Genomic DNA, 24039 nt, shown 5'->3' on the forward strand with positions numbered 1-24039 from the left:
ACAACGAGTGCTTCTTCTCTTAAACGAGCATATTTTGAAAAAAGAAATCTCCAGAAAATGTCCCTGTTTCTTTTATTCGCTTTTTGTTTGCTGCCATGGGGACTCTTTCAAACCGTTTCCAGTCTGTTTCTTCTATTCAGAGCTTTTTGCTGTCATTCCTCTGTGGCAGAGCGAGGCCTCCTTGCCAAAGAAATGCATGGGAATCTAAGCAGGAGTTGCTGAGACAGCCCCGAGACCTCCTCCTTTCTGCAATAGCAGCCACTAGTAAGAGAGAGGGCCACTGGAAGACAGACAGAGAGAAGAGGGGGGAAGCAGAGAGCTGAAAACCTCTCTATGTGTCTCTCCTCTGAAAAGCACAAAAACCCATGGGTGTGAGGAACAGATTTCTGGCATGGCAAGAAGGGGTTTACCACACAGTCAGCTTTGTCAGCTATTGGTTGCCTGGCCTTGTAGAAGGACACGGGAAGAACCCATATCTCAAAGGAGGATGTGAGCAACCATGAACAAGCCTGTGTCAGAGCGGGAACTGTGGCCAGGGAAAAAGTCAGAGGCCTCAGCCGTTGGCGGGACTGTCTGTCTAACGTCACTGTGAAGCAATACTTCTCTCCATCTAAATCACAACACACTGACAAACTGCTGCTCTAGTTTCACAGTGTGATACAACAGTAGGGAATAGGTCCGGCCACTGTTCAGAAAAAACAGGCACATCCTTTATCTGACTCTCTAGCCCAGCTTGAACCGTCACTCTCAACATTCTTTCCATTCCCAAAGGGTCATAACTCGTCGGTTTTCCTCTGCAAGTTGTTCATCCCTCTCTCTTCTGAGCGGGAAGGTTCAAAAATTCAAACGCACTCCCGCCCCTTTCAACTAAACTAGTAATTCTTGTTCACAGAGGAGGGCCTGTCCCAGCTGAGAGACACATTGACAAGATAAGTAATGCCAATCAAACATATACTACAATTGTATATGTTTGAGCTCAACATGTAAATGTCATCTTTAAAAGTCAAAATATCTCTGAAGAGTAGAGTTAGACAAATCAAATACAGGATACAAATGAATGCTACAGATCACTTTTTATGTCCCATACCAAACACTCACATGCAAAAGTATTGCAGATCACCGCCTGTAATAATGGTCATACCTGTACAGTTAACAGATCCACTCCTGATTAAGACATTACAGAAGTGGGGGTGGAAACACACCAGGCATAGACTAGCTGTGAGTCAGACAGGAATGCCTTGAAGAAGGGGCCATAAGAGCTGTATAAATAAATAAAGGTGGCAGTGCAGTGGGGGGGGGGGGGACACAGAAGATGGGGTGGGGTGGGGGAGCAGCCTACAGAGGGAGCATCCCGTCCTCATCTTGCAGTTCTGACCTTGTACGAGGCAGAGAGCTGTTTTATGGCTGACGTCTGTCAAATGTCACAGCAAACCAAACCCCGGTCTAGGATATTGTAGTAATGAAAACATACAAATACAATAAAAATGGCAAGGGCAATGAAAACTCAATATTTATCATCTCAGTTAGGGATACCCCCAAAATACATACAGCCTAAGGTTTGTGGTTTTAGGGTGGATACCTAAGGCCTATAACAATACTATAATTTCTTGGGCATGTTCTGCGATTTATTTATTTTTTTTTTTTACACAGCCTACCTCTTTCAACTGGTCGAGCTCCTGCCTCACGGCCTCGTACTCGATCTCCAGGTCATCGTACTGCTGTTTGAGCTGCTGCTTCTCCTCTAGCACCGCCAGCCCGTATTCCGCCGCCTGGATCTTCTCGTTCGTGGTCTCACTCAGCTCTCGGGAGAGACGCTCGACCTCAGCCCGCATCCACTCGGGCCCGGCCTCCAGCAACAGCATACCGTCGGGGTATCCCTGCTCTTCCACGGACATGGTCGGCACCGGCGATGATCAACCAACGTGCGCCAGCTGATCTGCGACAAGGGGGATGTTGGGGCGTCTTCAAGCGGTGTAACCTTGAAGAAGAAGCTGTTGCTCAAATTCGTCTGTATTTAAATTGCATGATTGTTACGCTTGCGTTTCTCGTAGCCGGTCTTGTTTCTTTGGTCATGTAGATGACTGTGATCGGTTATCTCCGACGGGGGAGCTCGCCGTGGACTCTTATTAATGCTCCATCGCAGATATCCTGCGTCTCCTTCTCCTCTCCCCCGGCTTGTCGGAGCGATAGCGCCGGAGCAGGAGTACCAACTGCCAAGACGAGACAGGATATGCAATGTCTGGTTCGTACTTTCAAAATAAAACGTTTGTCGACAAAAAAAAATATGCGTCAGACCATGCAAGGGTGCAGCTTTATTTTGTTTTATTTACGTACTGAAATGTGAACAATGTATATTTTAAGAGATAGTATGTAAACTGATAAAACGCAGTGATATTTTCCAAAAATATCTAAACTTACGTCTTTTATTTTGAAGATAAAGTCGCGTCTATTCCGGTAGTTTCATTCTGCGGACACCGGCTGGTTTGAAACAGCTGAACGGTCCGTTTGCACCTACGCAACCAGCTGGGGCAGCTCCTACAAGAGCGGAAGTGGTTTTTGGGAAATGTAGTACTTGTGATACGGGCAGTCATTCACATTGCTCTACCGACACCATGAAGAGAACTCATTTCCCATTAGGCTTTGTTTATTTGCTTATGTGGAGCACGGAAATCACTGCCCGAGCGGTTTGTTTTCATAGAACTAGAACGGATAGACCGGTTAAAGGCTCCTCCGAAGCGGTTGACACTTGTATATCTGCTGCCATCTGTCGGAAAAAATCATGAATTAATCTTTACAGATAAACGCATTGCATAGTCGACAAGTAGCCCACCGGTATTCACACATTTGGTCCGCTATCTTAGTCGCTAATAGTACATTATAAAATATGACGCAATGTTAAATATTTCTCTTCCTAACATTATATATATATAATAATATATAGAGATAAAATTAGCTCCACCCAGCTAAACCACTGTATTCCTTGGGCCCCCATTAATGCATTAACAATTCAGAAATAGACATTACAATCATAGGAGCCATTTGTTCTGCATAAAAAGAACTTTTATTTAAGGATCAAAAGTGTCAATCCGATTTGCGGAAATAAACATTTCACTTAGTGGAAATATGTTTTCCTTGAAGAGTTTGAACAAGATAATACGACTCCGTATAACACTGCCAGAAAATGTGAAATAAGATGATATTTTCTATCTGAATTCTATCTATCTGAGTTTTTTTTTTTAAATTAAAAAAAAGAGAGAGAAATTGTAAGATATCTAACAGGGTTTTAAGAAGGCAAGACAAGACAAGGCAAAGCAAGTTTATGTATGTACCACCTTTCGGACTCAAGCAATTCAAAGTGCTTTACAGAGGCATGTAAATACATTCAAATTAGAACATTAAAAACAACAAAGACAAATTTGAATAAATAAAATTGAAAAAATATATAAGTCATTTTAAAAGAAGTGCCGCAGTGATAAAAGGCATTAAGAACAGAGAATTATGTGATTTATTGGTAAGCTGCAGCAAATAGTAAGCTTTTAAGCCCTGATTTAAATGAGCTGACAGTTTGAGCAGATCTCAGGTGTTTGGGAAGCTTGTTCCACAGATGGGGAGCATTGAAACTAAAAGCTGCTTCACCTTGCTTGGTTCTGATTCTGGGAACACTGAATAAACCTGAACCAGATGACCTGAGGCGTCAGGAGGCTTCATATCGCACAAGCAGCGAACGTTGCAGGAACGTTTCTGGAAGGTTATGTTTGTAGAACTTTAAGACAACTTTGAAGGAACGTTCCCTGAAAGTTCTCTGACGGTTCTCTGAGGAACCGGAATAACCTTTAACGAACGTTCGCTAAAGGTTAACCTTTAAACCTTTAACGAATGTTCCTGGAACGTTCCTGGAATGTTCCCTAAAGGTTGCGAAAAATTTGACCTTTAACGAACGTTCCTATAAGGTTACCTGCTTGCTAGATGAAGTTAATTTTCTTAATTTTAATCAAATAAGATTTTGTATGTACCAATTCATAATGGAGTATTTTACAGTGTGGTATTGCTTCCACAGATATCCTGCCTTCCTGACTACTCCTGTGACACAGCTGGTTTCCTCATAGCTGTCTGGCTGAAGCAGGGCCTTTGTGAGGGAACTTTAAGAATATGGACATGAGGCTGAAGGACAACTATTATTTTTGTGGTTCTTACACATTAAATCTAAAATATTACATGTCTGCTTGATGGCCCAGAGGTGCAAAACACAACATTTCAAACAACAAATTAAAACAACAGGAAACACAACATTTCACAAAATTAAAAAGTTAGTCACAAACTATCTTCAAACTCTGAACACTATCAGAACCTCATTAGAACTAGAATTGGATGTTAACGTGTTGTTGTGACTCCTTTAGCCTATTCTTCATTTGTTTTATAAAATGTTGGTGTGCTTTTTCTTGTCTTGTTAATTAATTCTGTTTCACACTGTACCATAGCTCAAGAGAGTTCAGAATCGTATCCCAGCATCTATGGTTGACTCTTGTCTCTGCACTCCTCTGTATTTGTCATGGTAAGACTGGTAAGATATGCCTTAAAATCACATGCCTGTGATTTACTCTGGGTCTTACCCTACATACCTACATCTTATCCTACCACCACATGTCATGCATTTAGCTTTGTATTTTTGTATGTTGCCTAATTTAATCATAATGCAAGAATCCAAACATTTCTGCAATGTTAAAAGCAGAAATCTGAACCCCTGTCCACATCATAATGACAACTAACAGAAATCCATTCTGAGGTTATTTAGGCTATATCCACATCTAAATTCAGAATATGGTGATTGTGTGAGCAGAACAATATATGCCTATACCTTTTTCAGTGCCTGTTTTTGATGTCTAAAAAGGTGTACAGCATCACTTTGGGATTATTGGCTTTTAAGTCTCTCCAATTGCTGTACATCATAAACTGATCTCTCCCTGCCTAACCAGCTTTAGCAAGGTGCAAGGTAAGCCAATCAAATTTTATCTACTTGCTATGTCACTGAGGTCCTACTATTTGTAGCAGCAGCGTAGAAGAGTGAAGTAGTGTTTTAGAAATGCTCTGAACTCTCTCATGACAAAAATCTCAAATCTATTTGCATTTATCCACAACAATAGGCATGACTAGAATCAATTGAGTCAACATGATGAGAATCTGTTCCGGTGAATTGTTGGTCAGATGTTAACTGTTGTCAATATGTGCATTAATAAACAGTATTTATTGTTAGTCATTGTATCTCATAACAGTCTAGCAGGACTCAGTGGTGATGTGGCTATAGTATGAGTTTTTGTTGAGGAGTGGGTGCTCTATTTTATACCCGTACAGTAATAAGATTAGTAGTCTAATCCAGGAGGAGTCAGGAATAGCACTGCACTCCCCCCAGAGCAGAGGGAGGAACCTGTGCATGAAGGCAATTACAAAGGACACAATCTTTGCAAATTTTCAACACATTCTTGAGGTGAATTTTACCCATACTTGATCCGTCATCCTGGTGAGATACATGGGTTTCCACCAAGGAGCACACAGGATACTTGCGTCGCCCCACCCGGCTACACAGAGATAATCTGAGACGAATCAAATCAAGTGAGGCCACAGGATTGACTTTCCACAGAGCTAGAGAGGGAAAGACAACGTCAGAGCGGTTGAGGTTGATGTCAGAAATGTTGGCAACTGCAGTTGTGAGCCATTCGTGTTCTGAGATGGTGATCACAAACAGCTCGTCTTACTTAATACAGGTAAGTATGTTTTTTTATTTTATTTTTTAAGGAATGCATTTTATTTTGTTGAATTCATTGTTAGATTAACTGTATTTCCTTCCTTGATGGCTAATTCAAAGTTGATTCTTTTGCACATTAGAGGAGTGATCGTGAATTTTGTACTGTGATGAGGTCCTGAGGTAAAGAGGAGTAGCAGATACCAAATCCCTTAAAATGGATTATGTCTGCTTGATCTATGATGTTGATCCTGGATCAAGCTGTGTATTTGTATGTGGTTCTCTCTAACTCTAACTCTACATATATTGGTCACACAGTTTCGGACAAAAAAAACTCAAATTTAATGCAGAGGACTGGTTATCTGTGAATGGCATTTTCCAGACTCAGAAACTGTTTACGCAGCATTGTGTTTCAGGCATAAAGTAAATCCATCTGCGCCACTTGTTTAGCATAAGATAGAGTATATGATATGGTGTAACAAGGCAGATATGTGTTTCCAGGTTCTGCTATGACTGTGGATGTCAGTCTGAGGGACTGTTCATATGGCACTCCATGCAAAGACGAGAGGTGGAGCCCTGATGGAATACCGTAAGTAAGATTGGTGAAAACAATATCTGAAAAATGTATCTGTTAATAACTAATAGTCAATTAGTTGGTTGGCTACAACCCTATATTTACAGGTTTATAATTTACCAAAATACAATGTTAAAATGTATTTCAAATGTGCCAAAAGAGTAGCTATTTTTACTGTAATGCCTTGGTGGCAGACTTGGATCAACAGACAGGGATTAGACACCTCTAAGTGAGCCCTCACCACTGATGATCTTAATTATTTAGACCTACCTAGCTTTGATGGAGTCTTTGTGCTGGACTAAGCATTTAAAACTCCTCATAGGATTTTAGTAATAATAGCAGCTTCAATGTACATTTTAAAATTTAAACTAAATACAATGATCATGTCGTCAATTATATTGCTTACAATTTTAAAGACTATTTGTGTAATATCAGATTTTCCTTCTTTTCTTCCCCTCTATAATAACAATAACAGTCACAGCTCCCAGGGCGAAGTACACAATAGTAGGAGAAGCTATACGTTATGTCATCCCTGGACATATGCAGTGCTCAATCGGCTGTGGAGGTCAAGCCTGCAAGTATGACAGCCCGAGTTATTGGAGTGATGACCAACAGGCTATTAAAGGCCTCTACTCATCCTGGTACACCCGCTTCTTCTACTTTAGTAGTAGTTGTGATAGAACAACAAAACATAACAATTTTCTACAAAAGTATCTATTTCAGTCAAATGTTTTTTTTTTAAATATTTTGTAGTAGTGTGAGTTGTACTAAAAATGCATTTATTCTGCACTTTACATGCCACTAATTTTCTTTTCTATTATTTTAGGGTTACTGATAATCTTCTCGCTATGTCCAGACCCTCAACAGAAATCATTGAGAAATATAACATTATTGATCAATTCACAAGGTATGACAAATATTTGTTTTACGGAATCTCATTAGCTTCCTGACTATTCATCTTACTTTGAAGATGACAATGACTAAGTGTACATGTCTCTCTTTCTGTGTGTGTGTGTGTGTGTGTGAAGTTATGGTATTAAAACAGTAATCAACCTACAGATACCTGGCGAACATGCCAGCTGTGGAAACCCTCTAGAGCCAGAGAGTGGCTTCTCATACCGCCCTGAGGTCTTCATGGAAAACAACAGTAAGGGCTTTATGCAATAATTCTTCATATATCTGATGTGTTGCAAATGTGTAACTGAAAACATCTTACCATTTCAGTTTATTTCTACAATTTCGGCTGGAGTGACTATGGAGTGGCCAATCTCACCACTGTGCTGGACATGGTGAAGGTCATGGCCTTCGCTCTGCAGGAGGGAAAGATAGCGGTTCACTGTCACGCTGGTCTCGGCAGAACAGGTAGTTTTATAAGGAATGGTGTATGAAGAGTTTTAGACTATTCAGGACAGACTGATATTTCAACTGCACAAGCTAACATGCAATGACGGCTTTCCCTGTTCTTCCCTCCAGGTGTGCTGTTAGCATGTTTCTTGGCCTATTCTACCAGGATGACTGCTAACCAGGCTATTGTATATGTACGTGCTAAACGCCCTGGTTCTATCCAAACCCGAGGTCAGCTGCGTTGTGTCAGACATTTTGTCCAGTTTCTTGCCCCTTTGAGGAGTGTGTTTTCCTGTGCAGAGCCTCGATTCAACCCGGTCACGCTCTCTCAGTACCTGAACCGCCAGAGACACATACTGCATGGCTATGAGAGGAAGGAGCTGAGGTACCTGCCAAAGATTGTCCAGCTAGTGTCTAGACTGCTGTTGGACATCGCAGAGAATCGACAAGTGATCGAGGAGGACATTCTGGAGGCCCCTGATATTCAGGACATAGAGATGACTCTCAGCGTCATTGAGAAGCTGGGCCCTGAAGTGTTTGCAAAGGAGCCCCGCTTACCAGGTACACCCTCCTTACCCAGACATTTCAACGAGCCACCCATCTTCTACCACCGCAAAAGTCTGAGCTACAGTGAGTCCGACTTGAGACGACTGGGCTCACAGCTCAATCTCCTCACCCAACCTCTCGGATCCCTGTCCCAAAATAATGTTGAAATGACCATCTCCCCATCCGAGGCCGCTCTCCCTCCATCCCAGAGTCAGGGTTCGAATAACAACATGTCTGAATTCTCACACAGCTCAACAGGCTCATTGTGGAATCTCAAGAATGAAGAAAACCATAAAGATGGATCCATTTTGCTGAAAAAAATGAAGCGGAAAACCATCCAACGTAGTGAGTCCATGGGGAACAATGAAGCTACCAAAAAGGGTAGCATGCTGTCCAGATGGAAGGCAGAGCGCAGGGGAGAGTTAGCAATGAATGAAATGAAGTCTCAAGGTAAAAACGAGGATCATTCAGAGAAGTCAGAGGTGCCCTTCATCACTCTGCAGTCAGAGTTGTCCCTGGATGCGAGGAGGTTGCTAGTTGCACAGGCCCTGGCAGTGGATCTTTTTCTTGATGGGGAAGAAGAGCACAAGAGCAAAGTCCTCACCTGGCAGGTAACTGACCCCTACCAGTGGTGTAATGGTATTTATAGAAATGAGACCATGTGTGTAGGATTGCATCACAAGTTATGCAGTGCTTTGAATGTGTCCAGCACAAAGACGTTATGCAAAAACTATTCACAGCCACAACAAAGGCTTTATTGCCTAGGTCCAAGTCTAAAAGGCGCAATCTGACCTGACTCGACATTAGAATTACAAGTAAAGTACAACAACGCACCCCTAACCCACACACAGATCCATACAGTGACTGCTACATGATGAATTAATAAATTAAACTGTGTTCTATCTTTGTTGGTAGTATTAAAAAGATACCCATGTCCGTAACATGCTATAATGACATAAGAATTCAGAACAAGTTGCAGGCACTGTGTCTGAAAAAGTTGACCCACTCACATAGAGGAAAGCAGGGTTTAAAATGACTGAATGTGTGCAGGCAGAGCTGAACCAAGGCGGTGCGTGGGAAAGGCTGTGCATGGAGCGAGATCCCTTCATCCTCACTGGGCTCATGTGGGCATGGTTGGAGCAGCTTAAGGAGCCAGTCATCTCCATTCAGGATGCCAAAGCCCTGAACCCCGACAACGCTGATCCTCAAACTGCCCTCAATACACTTGACCAGGTCAGAAGCTACTCTGTGTTGATTTACGTTTGAAACAACAGCAGTACTACAGTGAAAAACCTGGAAAATGAACCTTTAATTTTTTTTTTAGCTTTACTCTCCTTGTCACATTTTCTCAGGCTCCTAAACAAACATTAACCTGCATACTAGATTGTATGGCTCATATGCTGTTTATACCAGAAGAGGTTGAAAATGCTTTCCTGAATCGCACTATCAAGGCTTTCACATGGGTGAGAAAAACAATACATCTAATTGTTTGCAGTATACTTTGACAATTCAGTTCATTTCCTCATCACTGGTTGATTGATGTTTCGACAACTTAAGAATCTTGTTTTGCTTTTGAACAGATGGAAAATAGCTCTGAGGATGGGAGCAAAGTGTACGAGTCCATGACTCCAGTCCTACAGTGCGTCCTTGAGCACATTAGATGCAAGGCCATCGAAGAAGATGAGGCGCCTATGTCTCCCTTCTCTTTACCATAGGAACTCCCAGTCATGTATGTGTGGTGCACTGCCGGAACCTCCATGTGGAAACATGAAAGAGAAAATGATGCTTTTGTGCCTTCTGACATAATTATTTGATAAATAATTTGTCGATGTGGGCTAAATATAAACATTTATGGTATGTAGTTCATTTCCATTAATACATAACTAACTTGCCTCAGTACCATTTTACCAGAGTAGTGAGTGGAGGCAACATAAGGAAGAACAATTTATGCCTTAAGCCAGGTCACATTGAACACTGACATACCTCAGCTCCAAAAGCATAGTTACAGAGCATTTTATCTACAAGCATGTTGTATCACAGTGTATCAATGCCTTTCCTACAACATAGTGTTTCTTATCTATATTATATGTTACATTCTCTTTTTTGTAAATACAGAACATCATAATTTTTAGCACAGTATATGACCAACAGTTCATAATTAAAGCAAATGTTCCTCCGTCCAGTGGGTTTTGGAAACTGCGTGCAGGCACTTTTTTTGTGTGGCAGCGATGCTCAGTGGGTAAAATAATATGCTTTTAGGACGTCTTTCCCATTTTTCCCCTCTACTGAAGCCACAATGCTGGTGTAGTCACAGGCAACGTGAGTGAACCCTCTAGAACACAGGGCACAAAGCATAAAGTCACAAGATTAGTAAACAAAGGGAACATAACGATGGTGCAAATATCAGGTATTATTTATATCATATCAAATTCAGAGAAAATACCTGTAGTCAGGCTGTTAGGAATGAGATGCATTATGGGTATACTACTGATGCTGACTTGGATGCTGTCAATACAGCAGAGAGATACAGTACCTGGACATTGTGTGAGAGCCTCCCAGTAAGTGGTATCTGCTCTCCAGAGTCAACCCATTGTCCCTGTCTTTTTTCCATGTCAGTACTCGTAAGGAGAGGTCCTGAGATGCTGTCACAACACGGAAACTATCCTGTCAATGTGAAGACACACGAAAAACTCTTTTCAGACACACAGAGAGTATACTGTACTCTATAAAAGAAACTATTTCAACAGGCACATGGATATTTCTTTGAAATCCAAATGACAAAACAGCCCACCAAACATATAGAGGAGATAGGCATGACATGCTCTTTGAAGCTAGCCAGTAGGGCTCCTTTCAGAGAGTAGACCCATAGCTCCTCGTCAGCCGCCAGCACTAAGCAGTTGCTGTCTTTAGCCTCTAGAAGGATGGGTGAGGACCTGGTGTTCAGTGTCAAGGGAGAGGACTCCACCTGCTGGACTAATATGAGAAGAAATTCAAAATTATACTGGCAAAAGCCAAACTTTTGAGGGAAAATCCATCTTTTAAACCCCCAAACTGTATTTAATGATTTATTCTGTAGTGGTGAGTTGCCATTTAAAATTTTGTGGTATCAACTTTCACTCAGTCAACTTAATTTACATCTAATTCAAATTCTTACATTTCCCAGAATAATCTTTGACAAAAAAGTAGGTGCAAACTTGTCGCACTCAACTGGGGTTAAATCATGTATGTCAAAATAGTAATAACTACACTGGGTGTGGCAGGTTTTCCACTTGAGAAAACTCTGGCCACTTATTCAAAAAGTTAGTTTTTTTGATTTCTCTGTTGCACATCACTGAATAATACTGAGTCTTGAAACAAGCCCTCGCTCTCTTCTAATTTTGAGGAGCCGGCACTAAAAGTGATCTAAAATAGGTCAACATTTTTATTTAATTAAACTCCAAGTGTTGCTGTGTTACTAATGTCTTGAAGTGACGGCATGTCAGTCATTCACCAGAAAAAAAGCAAAATACACAATGACAAATAGATCACATGCAGCAGTTCCTGTATGAGCAGCTGCTCTCTACGGTGTCTGCGGTTAAAAGTGGGTTTTACTAGAATGATTCACCAGCTCTCTGATATTATCTACTTTCTATTTTAAGATTCAGTGTCAGATCTAAAGCATACTACAAATCAATCTACACATATCTCTGTCCTCACCCTGGATCTCTGACTTGTACTTAGTCTTTTTAATGCTGACATCGAAGACAGTGAGGGCTTTGTTGTTTGAGCGCTCCTTGTGGATGATGGCCAGTCTGGCAGGCTGGGTGGGTATGAAGACAGCAGCCTGGCACCCAGTGACTGGCACAGACTGGTACAGAGGATCTTCGTCCTCAGGCGGAGAGGTCAAACTGTCAGTGTAAATCACCTGGCAACAAACCAAACAACAGAAATCAACTAAATGTGTATTAATGCTTCATTGTTCTTATCTATGAACACATATGTGGGCAGAGGTAATGTGGTAAAAGAAAATGCACAAGAATAGACCAGGGCAGGGAAAACAAACATGAAGCCAGACTGTCAAAGACAAAAGGACATACCTTTGGACTTAAATCATCATTTTCCTTGGTACCAGCTGCAATCCATTTTTTGTCGGGTGAAACTAGGAGTATGTTGACTTTAAAGGTGTCACACACCATCATGCTGGACTTCTTAGTCAAAGCTGAATCAGCAAGTGTACACAGAGTTCCCTGAGTGGTCCCAACCTGGAAGAAATAAAAGCAGAAGCATGTGTTACTTTCCTTAAAAAAGAAAAATGACTTTAGGATGTACAAAACAGGAAATTGTGAGGTTACTTACAGTGAGAAACCAGTTGTTGTTGATATTGTACTGGAGTAATGTACAGTGTGGAGATGCTGTTGAAAATGAGGCCATCTCCTGGCCAGTCTGGCTCTGCCAGGTCTTAACGAGGCCTGTGGAGTCTGCTGTGATCACAACGTCGTGCTGTTCATCGCTTACAATCTCCGTCAAAGGACTCTGCACAGGACTGCACCACAGAAGCTCACCCTGTGACAAAAAAAACCCCAAAACTGTCATATCAGGTAAGTGGCCTGAGAAGGAGAGTTTATTGCTGTGGTCTGCAACTTTCAGCCAAGTAGGGGGGAACCACTGGAGAGCGCTTGTTTCAATAGTGTTTAGCTGGGCTGTAATCCGCATACATGTGGCTTTCAGCCGCACATGATTGCAGTACATATCACGGGTTTAGTGTAGATAAAAGGTGTGAAGGCAGTAAGCCCACATCAAAACATTTTCACTTTACTTTGTGGCATCTGAGATAAGGACTGATGAGGGCTGACAGCATGTGACATACAATGTTGAGTTTTACATAAGAGTCAAAAGTCCAATTTTACGTCAGATGACAAACAAATTCCAAAAATCTACATTTTAAGTCAGTAACCAATCTTTAACCAAACAATAAAACATTTTGCACTGCTAGAAATATTTATTAACAAGACCACTGAGCAGCTATGGTGATGCTGAAGGTGTTGCACTGACATTTTGGATGTTCCATGCTCGAACTGTACCATCGGTAGAGGCACTGCAGACTGTGGATCTGCTGTTCCGGAGGTCAGGATGCTGGGCTGAATTCCCCTGCAGGTACACCAACCCTACCACCCTGCCTGATGGACAATGCACATGGGATGAAGTCATGTAAAGGGGGTTCCAGTGTGTATTTGTGTGTGTGTGTATGAGAGAGAGAGAGAGAGAAAGAGAGAGCATACCTGTGTGTCCTCTGAGGCTTTTGCAGGTGTAACCTCCTGACCTCCCTGTCGTCATATTCATCTCTAAGTGGCACCGTCGCAGGAAGTATCTCTTCCAGGAGAGGTTCCCGTGTTCACCCCCCAACACTGCAAGATTACAGAAAGTCCAGCGCTGCAGACACAGCCTCCTGAGGGGAAACAGAATTGTTGTTGTTGTTGTTGTTGTTGATCTCGGGGGGGTTCAACCGCTCCATCACCCCATTACACCAGATATTATTATTAACTTGTGCATCGTCCAGCCTACTGGATGTCATATTTACGCTGGAAAAGACAGAAATGAAAGCGCAGCCAGCTCACCTCCATAACCAAGGAGCGTCTGCAGTTTCATGCCAGTGCTGAAAATATATGCGCGTATGATCAGACACAGCAGGTGAGACACTTTTGTGAAGTATTTCATTAGTAACAGATCTGTCTCTGGGCTACTTCCGCAAGTTGGACACTCCTTACCTTACACACATGTGAGGCAATGATTAAATCGTCCTCGGTTAGGAACGTAAAAATATGAATAAGGCAATCGCCGATCAAGTATTGCGGGTGATGGGGGTCCATGCTGACGTGAATAATCTCGCACCCACTCACCAATAACCTCTTTACAGTGCATCAAAGCGTCTATAGGCTGTACCAAATTTGGCCAAGCTACGGAAAGAATACAGGGACAAGCGGAGTGGGTTGTTTAGCTTTTTTTTTTTTTTTTTGCCTGCAAAGCCCAGTTTGCACCACCAGATGACGCCATAATAAAAGGTCGGTGATTCAGAGGGGCGACCAGGACAGAGGCGCACTGCAGGTACCGCGCACCACTTCCATTCATATTCCTACTATAAAAGTGAGAAGTGGATGGATTCTTCCTTTGACTATAAAAAAAAAGACCTAAAGAACACAAATGCATATGTTGAATTTCAGTTCTGTGATTGAACCTCATGCAAACTAGGAGAGAGTATTCTTCAGTCTGAGTCTTTTTTGTTGTTGTTGTTGAGGGAATAATTCAAATAATTAAAAAAAAAAAAAAAGAAATCAGTGCATTTTACTTGGCTTAGTTTAGTTTTATTATATTATATTATTATAAAAAACAATGATAATTCTAGTGAAGCAAACCAAGTGACATCTCCGGAGGATAAAAGCTTATGGTAACTTTAAACTGGGCCCTGACCCACTTAATAACCAAATAAATAGCCATCCCAATCAGTCAAGGTGAATTCACAACAGAGGAGCGTGTGTGTGTGTGTATGTGTGTGTGTGTGTGTGTGTGTGTGTGTGTGTGTGTGTGTGTGTGTGTGTGTGTGTGTGTGTGTGTGTGTGTGTGTGTTGAGATTCAGCCCTGGCGGGATTCTTCAGCAGGGCCCCATGTCTCCTGTGAACACGCCCCAGATAGATGAGCCAGATATATAGCCAAGACCTGCGGGTTGCAGAGGAACTGTGAGAAAGAGATAATCGCACTTGCTCACCCCACGGGTTACCTGTGACACCCTCGCAATGACAAGAGGGCCCAGTGAAAGGGGGCCAAGTAAAGGGAGTTTGGATGATACCCTATAGCCGGCAACTTGTGAGAGTTTCCGAGCTGCACTAGTTTTTGATGCTGTTCGTCATTTTGGAGTTCCGCTGGAGTTACCTGGGCCGTGATCGATCGGAGAAGAAGCGTTGCTCATAAGTCACTCATCAGCTCCGCAGATCGTTGCATGAAACTGAGAGCGGGGCCGCAATGAGTCGGAGAACGCGACGCTGGATTTTAAGAGTTTTGCTTTGTCTGGGAATCGTTTATTTGAAAATTGGGTGAGCTGCGTACATTTGACTTCTCTTTAGTTTGCTGTGCGTTACTCTCCAACGCGAAAGACAATAACCTTTATCTGTTGCTGCTCCTTCAAACCCGCCGATTGTATCCCGTAGTAGCTCCGGAGCAGGTTGTTGACTTTATACATGACAAATAAAACGTTTAGACAAGAGCGTAACTTATCTCTGTTAGACTCGTGGCAACTGCGTGCTTATCACTTGACGGCATTTCCTTTATTTTAGCCTATCTTTAATGCTCGGCAGAGCTCATACTGGCATAATCATTCAGAGTACCTGCAACTTCAGTGCAGCCTATAACTCACCGCTTTTCTTATGGGGCTGTTTTAGACATGTTATAAAATCTAATCTAAAGTGGAACAAATGATTTAAGGATACATTTTAGTGTTAAAATACAATTATCCTGACAAGTATCAGTTTCCACAGGTAAATATTAAATATCTAGGCACCAGTTAATAAAGAAAAAGTGCAGATACTTTTGCCCATTAGAGGAGAAAAAGAAATAGTTGAAGGCTTCTTTTTCTCAGTCCTATCCATCTTCCATTCACAGTGGCTTCTCGTCGGTGGTGGCCCTAGGTGCGAGCATAATCTGTAACAAGATCCCCGGTTTGGCCCCCAGACAACGGATTATCTGTCAGAGTCGCCCCGATGCCATTATCGTCATCGGAGAGGGAGCCCAAATGGGCATCAACGAGTGTCAGTTTCAGTTCAAAAACGGGCGCTGGAACTGCTCTGCGCTTGGAGAGAGGACAGTCTTCGGAAAAGAGTTGAAAGTGGGTATGTTGCTGTCTGTTAACGTTTGTTTACAATTTGATTTTTATTTCTCCAGCAGCTGATTTAACAAAAACTTTTGTCAGTCACCTCGCACTTGGATGCGTCTTTGTGCGCGTTGCGCGTAAAATGTAACCAGTCTGAACTGTGGCTTCTTTTGCGATTCCCCTCGAAAACAGTCAGTATTTACAAAACACGTTCAAAGAGAACTGCACGATTTGAATATATTTTGGCTTATCAAGAAGTTAAAAATATGACGTGATGCCCTCTGGAAAAAAAAAAAAAACCCCACATCTGACAGTTTTGACTTTGACATCCATCCTTTGTCTTTATGACTCGCAAAATATAATCATATAGCTGGTGCACTTGCTCCGCAGTCAAAATCCGCACTGGGCAAATTTCTTCTGCAAGTAAATCATCTGCTTTACATTTCTTCGTCTATAGTATAGGGAGCATCCCATAAGGAAGCAGTGTCATTTACATCAGCCCTAGTTTTGCTCCAGACTTTTCATTGAGTAGGGCTTTCTGAGCATGTATAAAAGGTTTCTGAAGCCAGCACTGTAACAAAGCTCTTGTGAATGTTGGCAGCCTTTCTTTTCAGCCTGACAGAGCCTCTGGAGACACATTTTCACTGGTCTTTATCCCGTCTAGTGATGGGTGCTGTGGCTCCCACTGTAAGGACTGTAGATCTTACCACGGGTATAAGTTACAGTGGGGAAAAGCCAAGAGTAAAGTGGGCTTGAAAGTACTAAATTAGAGAAACAAGTAAGTCCAAATCAGCGCTCCTGCTGGGACAAATGTCTCCTGTAAAGACAGGATGAACATGGCAATGCTGAAATGATGTCTGGGAGTTTTGCGGCTTTTTTGTTCGGCTGTTATAAACTGACAAACTGGATTAAAGACTGTCAGATATTGAGGGTACCAATACCAGGAAGACCTGGTTTAAACAAAGTGTAATGAAGTATAATGATATTTTTTTCTAATGACACCTTTATGGCTACATTGTAGGGAGTTTGATAACCAGAGGTGACTTTGTAAAACAATTTTATACAAATCTTACATACATTTCAAAATATTTTACTTCAACCAGAGCTATTGGAGTAGATTAAAAAAAATAAAAAATCCAAACACCCTTTAACACAATGGTCAATAGCTTGGACCAGCTGTTTGAGGCCATCTTGCATGCTGCTATTGGAAAAAAAAGGATTATCTCTTCATACTGTTGAAATGAAAACAGTGGTGTTTGGCAATCTGTTCCTTTATGAATGAAAAGTTTTAGCCCATCAAGAGATTTGGGCTGTGTTTCCAAGAGAGGAGTTTAAGTCTAAGGCTTGGACAGCCATACCAAATAGATTGGTTTCACTGATCAGATTAGCGTAGAGGGCGAATGGTTGTAAATGAATGCCATTGTTGATGCCCCTTCTGAGCGGAGCTGTGTAGCTTGCAATTGTTCTTAAAGGGAGGAATGACCAGTGAACTGACATAATGCTTAGGAGTAACACAAGGTGCGTCAGCACTGAGCCATTTAGTATTTTAGGCTTCAACTAAGTTTGCACTTGAACCTTGTAGTTGCACTAAACCGTATGTGATGAGGACCATATAAAGAGGCAGCACATTGAGACACTGCAGAGATGAAAGAGAAAGAAAACGTGGCAGAAGAAGAGTGAGCTGACACTCCCAGTTTAACTTACACAGGCTTTTGTCCAGTCTCCTTTTAATATCTTCCACCTCTCATTACAAGGGTATGAAGAATTCATACCATCTCTTGTGGTGAACCCATGCTCTCAGAACTGCAGGGGAAAAATTAACAACGGTGCAGTCAGAACTGACACACCTTCTTTTTTGGCTCAGAGCCCATCAAGTCTATAAAAACGTCCACATAATTGATGCCTCAATATGAGTTTTTTTTTTCTTTTTTCAATGGCAAGGGCACACATTCAAGATGTTTATCAAAAACATGGCAGCTTTACTTAGTGAAGCGGGTGGCAGGAGGAAGCACAAAGAAGGTATAATGTTTGTTTTGCACAAACAGAGACAAGAGGAGTTTATTTACACTTAGATATGATGGATGTTGTAGTCAACAGTTTCCTGTTTGCATGATAATCAATCACAGCTCTGAAAATGAAAACTTGGTGATCATGTTTATGAGTATGCACATATTACATTGTGGGCTTTTTTGACATTGTATTAGAAGGAAAAAGCATTGCCTTGTTTGCATTATTTCTGGCTTTGAATAAGATATATTAGATTTTCTCTTCGGAGTGTTTTTTTCTTGCCTTCTAATTTGACTCGAGAACTTTGCTGCAGGATCTTTCTATGAGTCCTGTCAGATTAACCTTTAGTTATTTGTCGATATTTCCGTGTGTGTGTCAATGATTTGTTAGCCGGACTTGGGTGAGATAACGGCAGGATGAAGATTCTGATGTCAGTCCCTTACGAGTTTACACAGAATGTGACAGTTTCTGAGCGGATCAATAGCCCTTCCTTGCCGACAACCCTCTTATTCATGCTGCTTTGTTGACTATACCGCCAGCAGCCATTTTGGTTCACGGACAGGACAGTCTCCAGGTCGGGTTTCAAAACACTGCAGCCCTTGAGTGATATGTCAGTAAGATTGTGATGTAAGCACACACACCGTTAATAATTAATCTCTTTTTCCTATTTAAAAATCCTTACTGTATTTCCCCTAAAAGTGGAGGTGAAACACCATGACATTCTCTATTTCACTAAATCTAAATCTAAACGAGTTACATTTTATTCATCAACTTTTTTTCCCCCTTCTCCTCTAGGTAGCAAAGAGGCTGCATTCACCTACGCCATCATTGCAGCAGGGGTGGCCCATGCCATTACCGCCGCCTGTACACAGGGTAACCTGAGCGACTGTAGCTGTGACAAGGAGAAGCAGGGTTTCTACAGTAAAGACCAAGGCTGGAAGTGGGGAGGCTGCTCGGCAGACATCAACTACGGCCTGGGCTTCTCTAAAGTGTTTATCGATGCTCGGGAGGTCAAACAGAATGCAAGGACACTCATGAACCTCCATAATAATGAGGTGGGACGCAAGGTAAGTGATCGGCACCTGGACTGGCATCACATCTTCACATTAAAAAAAGACACAGAGAATACAAGAGAGGACTAAATGTGGTGGTGGACTAGAACTAGACTAAGGCTGGTCTAAGTCCCTGTTAACAGTCTCCGCCATGCTGTGGTGTGGGTGAACCTTGCCAAGGATCTGGGCAATGGGGCCAAGATGAAACAAGCAGAGGAATAAAAGGCTGCCTTTAGGGGAAGAGCTGTCTAAGTGGCAGGGTTTGATTACAACCCAGATCTCTGCTCTGAAAACAGATTGACACTGTACAAAAAGGCATTAGCCCTGTCCCCCCATGCTTTGCACCATTGGGACAGTATACAGTTACCTTTATAACAATCCCCACCCACAATTTCTCTAATATCATAAACCCACATCAGGTGCAGTGTGCTTGTACGTGCACCTCATGGGTGTTTGCTGTTTGGTTACGTTTGTTTAGAAGAGTGTAGTTATATGCACTGCACCCGCAACTGTAACCACAGTTTTAATCACACCATTAGGCATTCAGTCCAAATTGGATCTTCAGCAAGTGATAATTGATTTTATATGCCATGCCACTGGCAATGCTTACTGCCAGACAATCGTAAAATAACGGTAAGCTTTTTTTCTTTGACAAAAGCTGAATTCTAAGGAAAAGTTACAGGGGCATCGCAACAAAAAACAGAGAAAACAAAAGTACGATAGAATACAAATTAAACATGAAAGGATACTTTTATGGTGTGTTTGATTGCTTTTCTTCATGCATGGCTGCAGAATGCTGCAGAGTGGCAAAGAGACTCCAGTAAGTCTAGAGGTTAGAGATTGAGTGGAGTAATGTGTCCAACAGCTGAAGTGAGGTTGGAGTTAGTGAAGAATAAAGAAACAGCTTTGCCCAAGTTAACTCATATCCCCTCTCTCTATCTCACTGTGCCAAAATAGCCTCATTCACAAAACCAACACGTCCAACACGGCGGCTGAAAAGCCTCCTCGCACACAATTGTGCTGAGAATGAGTTTCTATGTGCGTTTCAGGACCATGAATTCAAATTGGCTTATCTGGATGGCTAAACTGCCTCTCAGGGAAAAGACTATACGTGTTCAATTCAAACTTTGAGCAATTTTGCTTCTTTCCCATTCTTCCTGCTAATAAATAGACTCTCTGTTTTGATAGCTACCCCCCTCCTCCTTTATTTATGCTAATCAAAAGCAGTGACACTGAGCAGGAGTGCCGGTCACAGCTCCCTAGTCGAAGACGTCAGGACAAAGGCTGTCACAAGTGTTGGTCACAGGACAACTGATGGATTAGAGAGTTGAAGCCAAGGGTTTTATGAAGTGGTTTGCTCGGGGGAAAGTCGTTTTTTTGCTCCTTGTTCTCATGTCTGTATTTGGGTTTTATTGTTACACCTTACTTGCCAAGAGCGCAGAGGCATAAATATCTTGTCACTGGCTGGAGGAGATCATATCGCAGACCAAACACTGAGCATTTTAGCAAAGGGAAATCGCAATTGACCTTGTTGGGAACGAAAATTCCAGTTTCAGTCAATGGCTCTTCTCATTGTCATCAGCTCAGGGTTTAGCAGTAATCCCAGTCACTCGGCGCCTTATACAGTCACTCTTGACATTTGTATGTTGTGTGTGGTAACTACACACACAGAGCCTGAAATCTGATACATTATTTTGGCTCCTGTGTATATGGTATCACACTGCTATATGGCGGGGTTGTATTTAATCCCCAACTGTAGTGTATTTGTCAGTCACATTGTTATTGTATTGTAAGTTGCACTTTTGTCGCTTGCCTTGAAGCCACAGTGTTAAAACGTGGATTGAAATACACCAGGTTTTAGAATATGTAGACTTTGCATGAATTTGAATTCAACAACAATTCTGAAATACGTAACATAATTGTATTTCTTTAACTGATAAAACAAAAAAACCCTTATTATAGCACAGTACATGACAATTGGTTTTAATGATCTAGTATGGCTCTCATTCACAAGAGTACAACAATCGCTCGTCACTAGTGTGTTTTTATAGTTGCCAGTTGTTACTATGTTCCTAAGTTGTTTTTGTGTGTCTAGATCCTGGAGAAGAACATGCGACTGGAATGCAAGTGTCATGGTGTCTCAGGCTCCTGCACCACCAAAACCTGCTGGACTACACTTCCCAAGTTCCGCGAGCTTGGCTACATTCTCAAGGAGAAGTATGCCCATGCGGTGCACGTGGAGCCGGTGAAAGCCAGCCGCAACAAGCGCCCTAAATTCCTCAAGATCAAGAAGCCTTACTCGTACCGGAAGCCCATGGATACAGACCTGGTGTACATAGACAAGTCGCCTAACTACTGCGAGGCGGACCCTGTGACGGGGAGCTTGGGGACACAGGGCAGGGTGTGTAACAAGACTATGATGCAGCACATCAGCGGCTGCGACTTGATGTGCTGTGGTCGAGGATACAACACACACCAGTACTCCCGCGTCTGGCAGTGCAACTGCAAGTTCCTGTGGTGCTGCTACGTTAAGTGCAACACCTGCAGCGAGAGGACAGAGGTGTACACATGCAAATGAGAATATTTATTGGATGTTGTGTGTGTGTGTGTGTGAGTGCATGTGTGTGTGTGTGTGTGTGTGTGTTTGTGTTTGAGTGTGTGTGTATGTGTGTGTGCGTGTGATGATGTATGGGAACGTGTGTGTTCATATCTTTGTGTTGTCATGGACAAACTGGAACTGTTAAACTTAACAAGAAGGCTGTTATTGCAGTCTTTTCATACATAATGAGGAACTACTGTACTGTGTATACAGTAAGCTGAAGATGGGGCATCATGATTCTTTTGCACACAAAGCTCTTCACTCTTCTTCTTGGATTGTTGTATTGGTTGGGGTGCAGTGTGGAAACAGTGTGGCAAAGCGCTGTTAAGGGAAAAACTGCACCGTGGCATATGGGACTGGGTGGCCACAGTGTGCGTCGCCAAGGCAAAGTGTCAAGACTTTAAGCTATATGGACATGTACTGAAATTTTGACTGTTTGGACTTTGCTAATGCAGATGAATTATGGTGGATGTGATTGCTGGGCAGAACGCACTGCTGTAGTTCTCACTCCCTGTGTACAGATGAAATGACACAACCATTTGGAATATTTAACATACTGTATTTAGAGAATGAAAATAATTAATATTAATTTATTCTATTAAAAAAAAACTACTGATTTTGTCCATTTTGGATCAAAAGTAACTAAATGTTGGGATGTTGTTAAGGCAACTGAAACTTGTCCATGGTTAACACACTGGATTTGAATCTGCCTGGAACAACGTGTGGTATTGTAGAATAATGTTGTTCCAGATGAAACTGCTGTAGGCTACTCACACTGACCTTCTGACCTTCTCATGAGTTTGTCTTCCCTCTGTTTGCTGCTAGTCTAGAGAATCCCACTTGTTGAGGTAGAAGGCTGTCCGCTCTACTGACTGTCTTCAATGGCATTGCTGACTTCAAGCTCATTTAGCTTAACTTGACTTATTCACTGATCAAAAACATGGGCACATTTTCCACTTTTGGTAAATATTGGTTAATAGAGTATATTTTGTAAAAGCCTATTTTTATATGAATGTCTTATTTATATGTTTTGCATATTCAATGTCAACTTCTGACCCTGACACCTGTTTTGAGACCCTTGTGAAAAAAATATCTGATATATGTAAGTTGGCCCCTGCTGTCACTGCCATAGTTGTAAATTGTAAGTGATAGAAACTGTTTATATGTGTCTTGTGTTCAAACATCTGTGTTTACTGCATTTCATGACTACTACTGATGGAATACAGGAACAGAATAACACTAGCAAGACATGATTTCCTTTATTGCTTCCTCATTCATTAAGTCTCACTCTGACCATAACCAAAGAACAAATGAGTATGTCACATAATAAGGAAAAACAAACCATGAGGACTATGTAGTTTTGCAATAGTATTGCAAGAATAAAACATACTTGAACAGTTGTAATGTGCTGTAAATGGCCAGTCACAAATTACTCATAACTAAGATGGAAAATTGAGAAAGAAACTGCTGGTATTTTCTCGCCATAAACAAGCTGTAAAATAGAGTTGTTGAACTTTATGCCATAAATTAACCTAATGGCTCATTAAATAGGAATCAGTTAAGCGCTAGAGTCATTACTTTCAGATGAACATTAAGTTAAATCTTCATCAATAGTAGCTGTGCAGTGGTTTGCATCATCAGACACTTGTGAAGTGTCATAAAATAAAGATAAATGTTCTCAATTATTATATGGTCACCATGGAGATAAATCAGCTCTCAAAGGCCTTTTCCTACAAGTACAATGCGAGCAATACTCACCCACAGAAAGAGATCTGCTCTTTGAGAGGGGAAAGTTATTCAGGCTTAATTGAGGGCCCATCTTGCAGACTGGGAAGCAGTTGAATGTGTCCAGGGAGAAACGTGTTTGTGCTCTAATGGTAGGGTACCAGTGTAATTGATGAGACTGGCCGGGCAGACTGTCACGGTGATGACTTGCTCAGTCGGGGGAGTGGGAGCTGTCAGGTGATAGATGACTCGCACATCTGCTTCATTCACTCCTGGGCCACTAGTTGCTACAACAACTCGAGTGCAGCAGAGAAAATGCGGGGCAGTCTCCAAGAGAGGCCGGCCAATGTGTCAGGGAAATGTTAACGATGCTAAAGCCCACAGTCGTTACAGATTCCACTCTCATTGGCCTGGAAGTGCAGTCGGGAGACGGGCCTGGAGGTGCTGACGGAAAACCTGCTCCCAATAATCTCCTGCGATTGACAAATGTAGCCTGTAAAGTTTTTCACCTGTGCTGTGTTTTCGAACAATTCCATGTGGGTATTTTTCCTGTACTGAATAAGCTGAAACACACGAGAATTCAGGTTTAATTTACAGTAGATTAGCCATATCATGTGT

General features: G+C 41.9%; 4 protein-coding genes across 9 annotated transcripts in view; 2 read left to right on the forward strand and 2 right to left on the reverse strand.

Annotated features, from left to right (window-relative positions):
- Positions 1-2181, reverse strand: part of LOC139620784 (protein bicaudal D homolog 2-like) — a 43621-nt gene extending 41440 nt beyond the window's left edge. For 3 of the 4 annotated variants that reach the window (XM_071476654.1, XM_071476653.1, XM_071476652.1), the window contains exon 1: positions 1656-2181. In XM_071476654.1, coding sequence (XP_071332755.1) covers positions 1656-1895 — 240 coding nt within the window. In that variant the 5' untranslated portion in view covers positions 1896-2181. The remainder of the gene's footprint in view (positions 1-1655) is intronic. The other variant, XM_071476655.1, reaches the window with a different exon arrangement.
- On the forward strand, positions 2113-10381 carry ptpdc1b (protein tyrosine phosphatase domain containing 1b). 3 transcript variants are annotated; one of them, XM_071476657.1, is made up of 11 exons: positions 2113-2242; positions 4058-5759; positions 6239-6326; positions 6787-6952; positions 7138-7218; positions 7340-7458; positions 7536-7673; positions 7785-8812; positions 9252-9434; positions 9554-9664; positions 9782-10381. In XM_071476657.1, exons 3-11 carry the CDS (start codon positions 6281-6283, stop codon positions 9914-9916), a joined length of 2007 nt encoding a protein of 668 aa, XP_071332758.1. In that variant the 5' UTR covers positions 2113-2242; positions 4058-5759; positions 6239-6280; the 3' UTR covers positions 9917-10381. The 3 variants fall into 3 exon arrangements, with proteins under 3 accessions (XP_071332758.1, XP_071332759.1, XP_071332760.1); XM_071476658.1 differs by lacking the exon at positions 2113-2242 and having other exon boundaries at positions 3811-5759; XM_071476659.1 differs by lacking the exons at positions 2113-2242; positions 4058-5759 and having other exon boundaries at positions 5807-6326.
- On the reverse strand, positions 10199-14143 carry fbxw12 (F-box and WD repeat domain containing 12). The gene is made up of 10 exons (XM_071476660.1): positions 13946-14143; positions 13796-13833; positions 13460-13626; positions 13233-13357; positions 12537-12743; positions 12278-12442; positions 11898-12105; positions 10993-11174; positions 10735-10865; positions 10199-10533 (listed from the first exon to the last, which is right to left on the reverse strand). The coding sequence occupies exons 1-10, from the start codon at positions 14045-14047 to the stop codon at positions 10434-10436; spliced, it is 1425 nt and encodes a 474-aa protein (XP_071332761.1). The 5' UTR covers positions 14048-14143; the 3' UTR covers positions 10199-10433.
- A 721-nt stretch (positions 14144-14864) lies between these two features.
- On the forward strand, positions 14865-22938 carry LOC139620787 (protein Wnt-7a). The gene is made up of 4 exons (XM_071476661.1): positions 14865-15265; positions 15831-16057; positions 18841-19112; positions 21193-22938. Exons 1-4 carry the CDS (start codon positions 15195-15197, stop codon positions 21673-21675), a joined length of 1053 nt encoding a protein of 350 aa, XP_071332762.1. The 5' UTR covers positions 14865-15194; the 3' UTR covers positions 21676-22938.
- Positions 22939-24039: the final 1101 nt, after the last annotated feature.

Source organism: Trachinotus anak, unplaced genomic scaffold (genome assembly GCF_046630095.1).
Source record: "Trachinotus anak isolate AG129_WGS33_773 ecotype Australia unplaced genomic scaffold, CSIRO_AGI_Tana_v1 ptg000004l, whole genome shotgun sequence".
In the NCBI taxonomy this organism is placed as follows: Eukaryota; Metazoa; Chordata; class Actinopteri; order Carangiformes; family Carangidae; genus Trachinotus; species Trachinotus anak.

Excerpts from the sequence above, each read along its gene's own strand:
- ptpdc1b (XM_071476657.1), top strand. The coding sequence starts at position 6,281 with ATGGCACTCCATGCAAAGACGAGAGGTGGAGCCCTGATGGAATACC. Across the intron at positions 6,327-6,786 it reads TGGAGCCCTGATGGAATACC|TCACAGCTCCCAGGGCGAAG; the intron begins GTAAGTAAGATT and ends TAACAATAACAG. Across the intron at positions 8,813-9,251 it reads GCAAAGTCCTCACCTGGCAG|GCAGAGCTGAACCAAGGCGG; the intron begins GTAACTGACCCC and ends GAATGTGTGCAG.
- fbxw12 (XM_071476660.1), bottom strand. The coding sequence starts at position 14,047 with ATGGACCCCCATCACCCGCAATACTTGATCGGCGATTGCCTTATTCAT. Across the intron at positions 12,443-12,536 it reads ACAACAACTGGTTTCTCACT|GTTGGGACCACTCAGGGAAC; the intron begins GTAAGTAACCTC and ends TATTTCTTCCAG. Across the intron at positions 10,534-10,734 it reads GGCTCTCACACAATGTCCAG|AGGGTTCACTCACGTTGCCT; the intron begins GTACTGTATCTC and ends CCTGTGTTCTAG.
- LOC139620787 (XM_071476661.1), top strand. The coding sequence starts at position 15,195 with ATGAGTCGGAGAACGCGACGCTGGATTTTAAGAGTTTTGCTTTGTCTG. Across the intron at positions 16,058-18,840 it reads CGGAAAAGAGTTGAAAGTGG|GTAGCAAAGAGGCTGCATTC; the intron begins GTATGTTGCTGT and ends CTTCTCCTCTAG. Across the intron at positions 19,113-21,192 it reads ATAATGAGGTGGGACGCAAG|ATCCTGGAGAAGAACATGCG; the intron begins GTAAGTGATCGG and ends TTGTGTGTCTAG.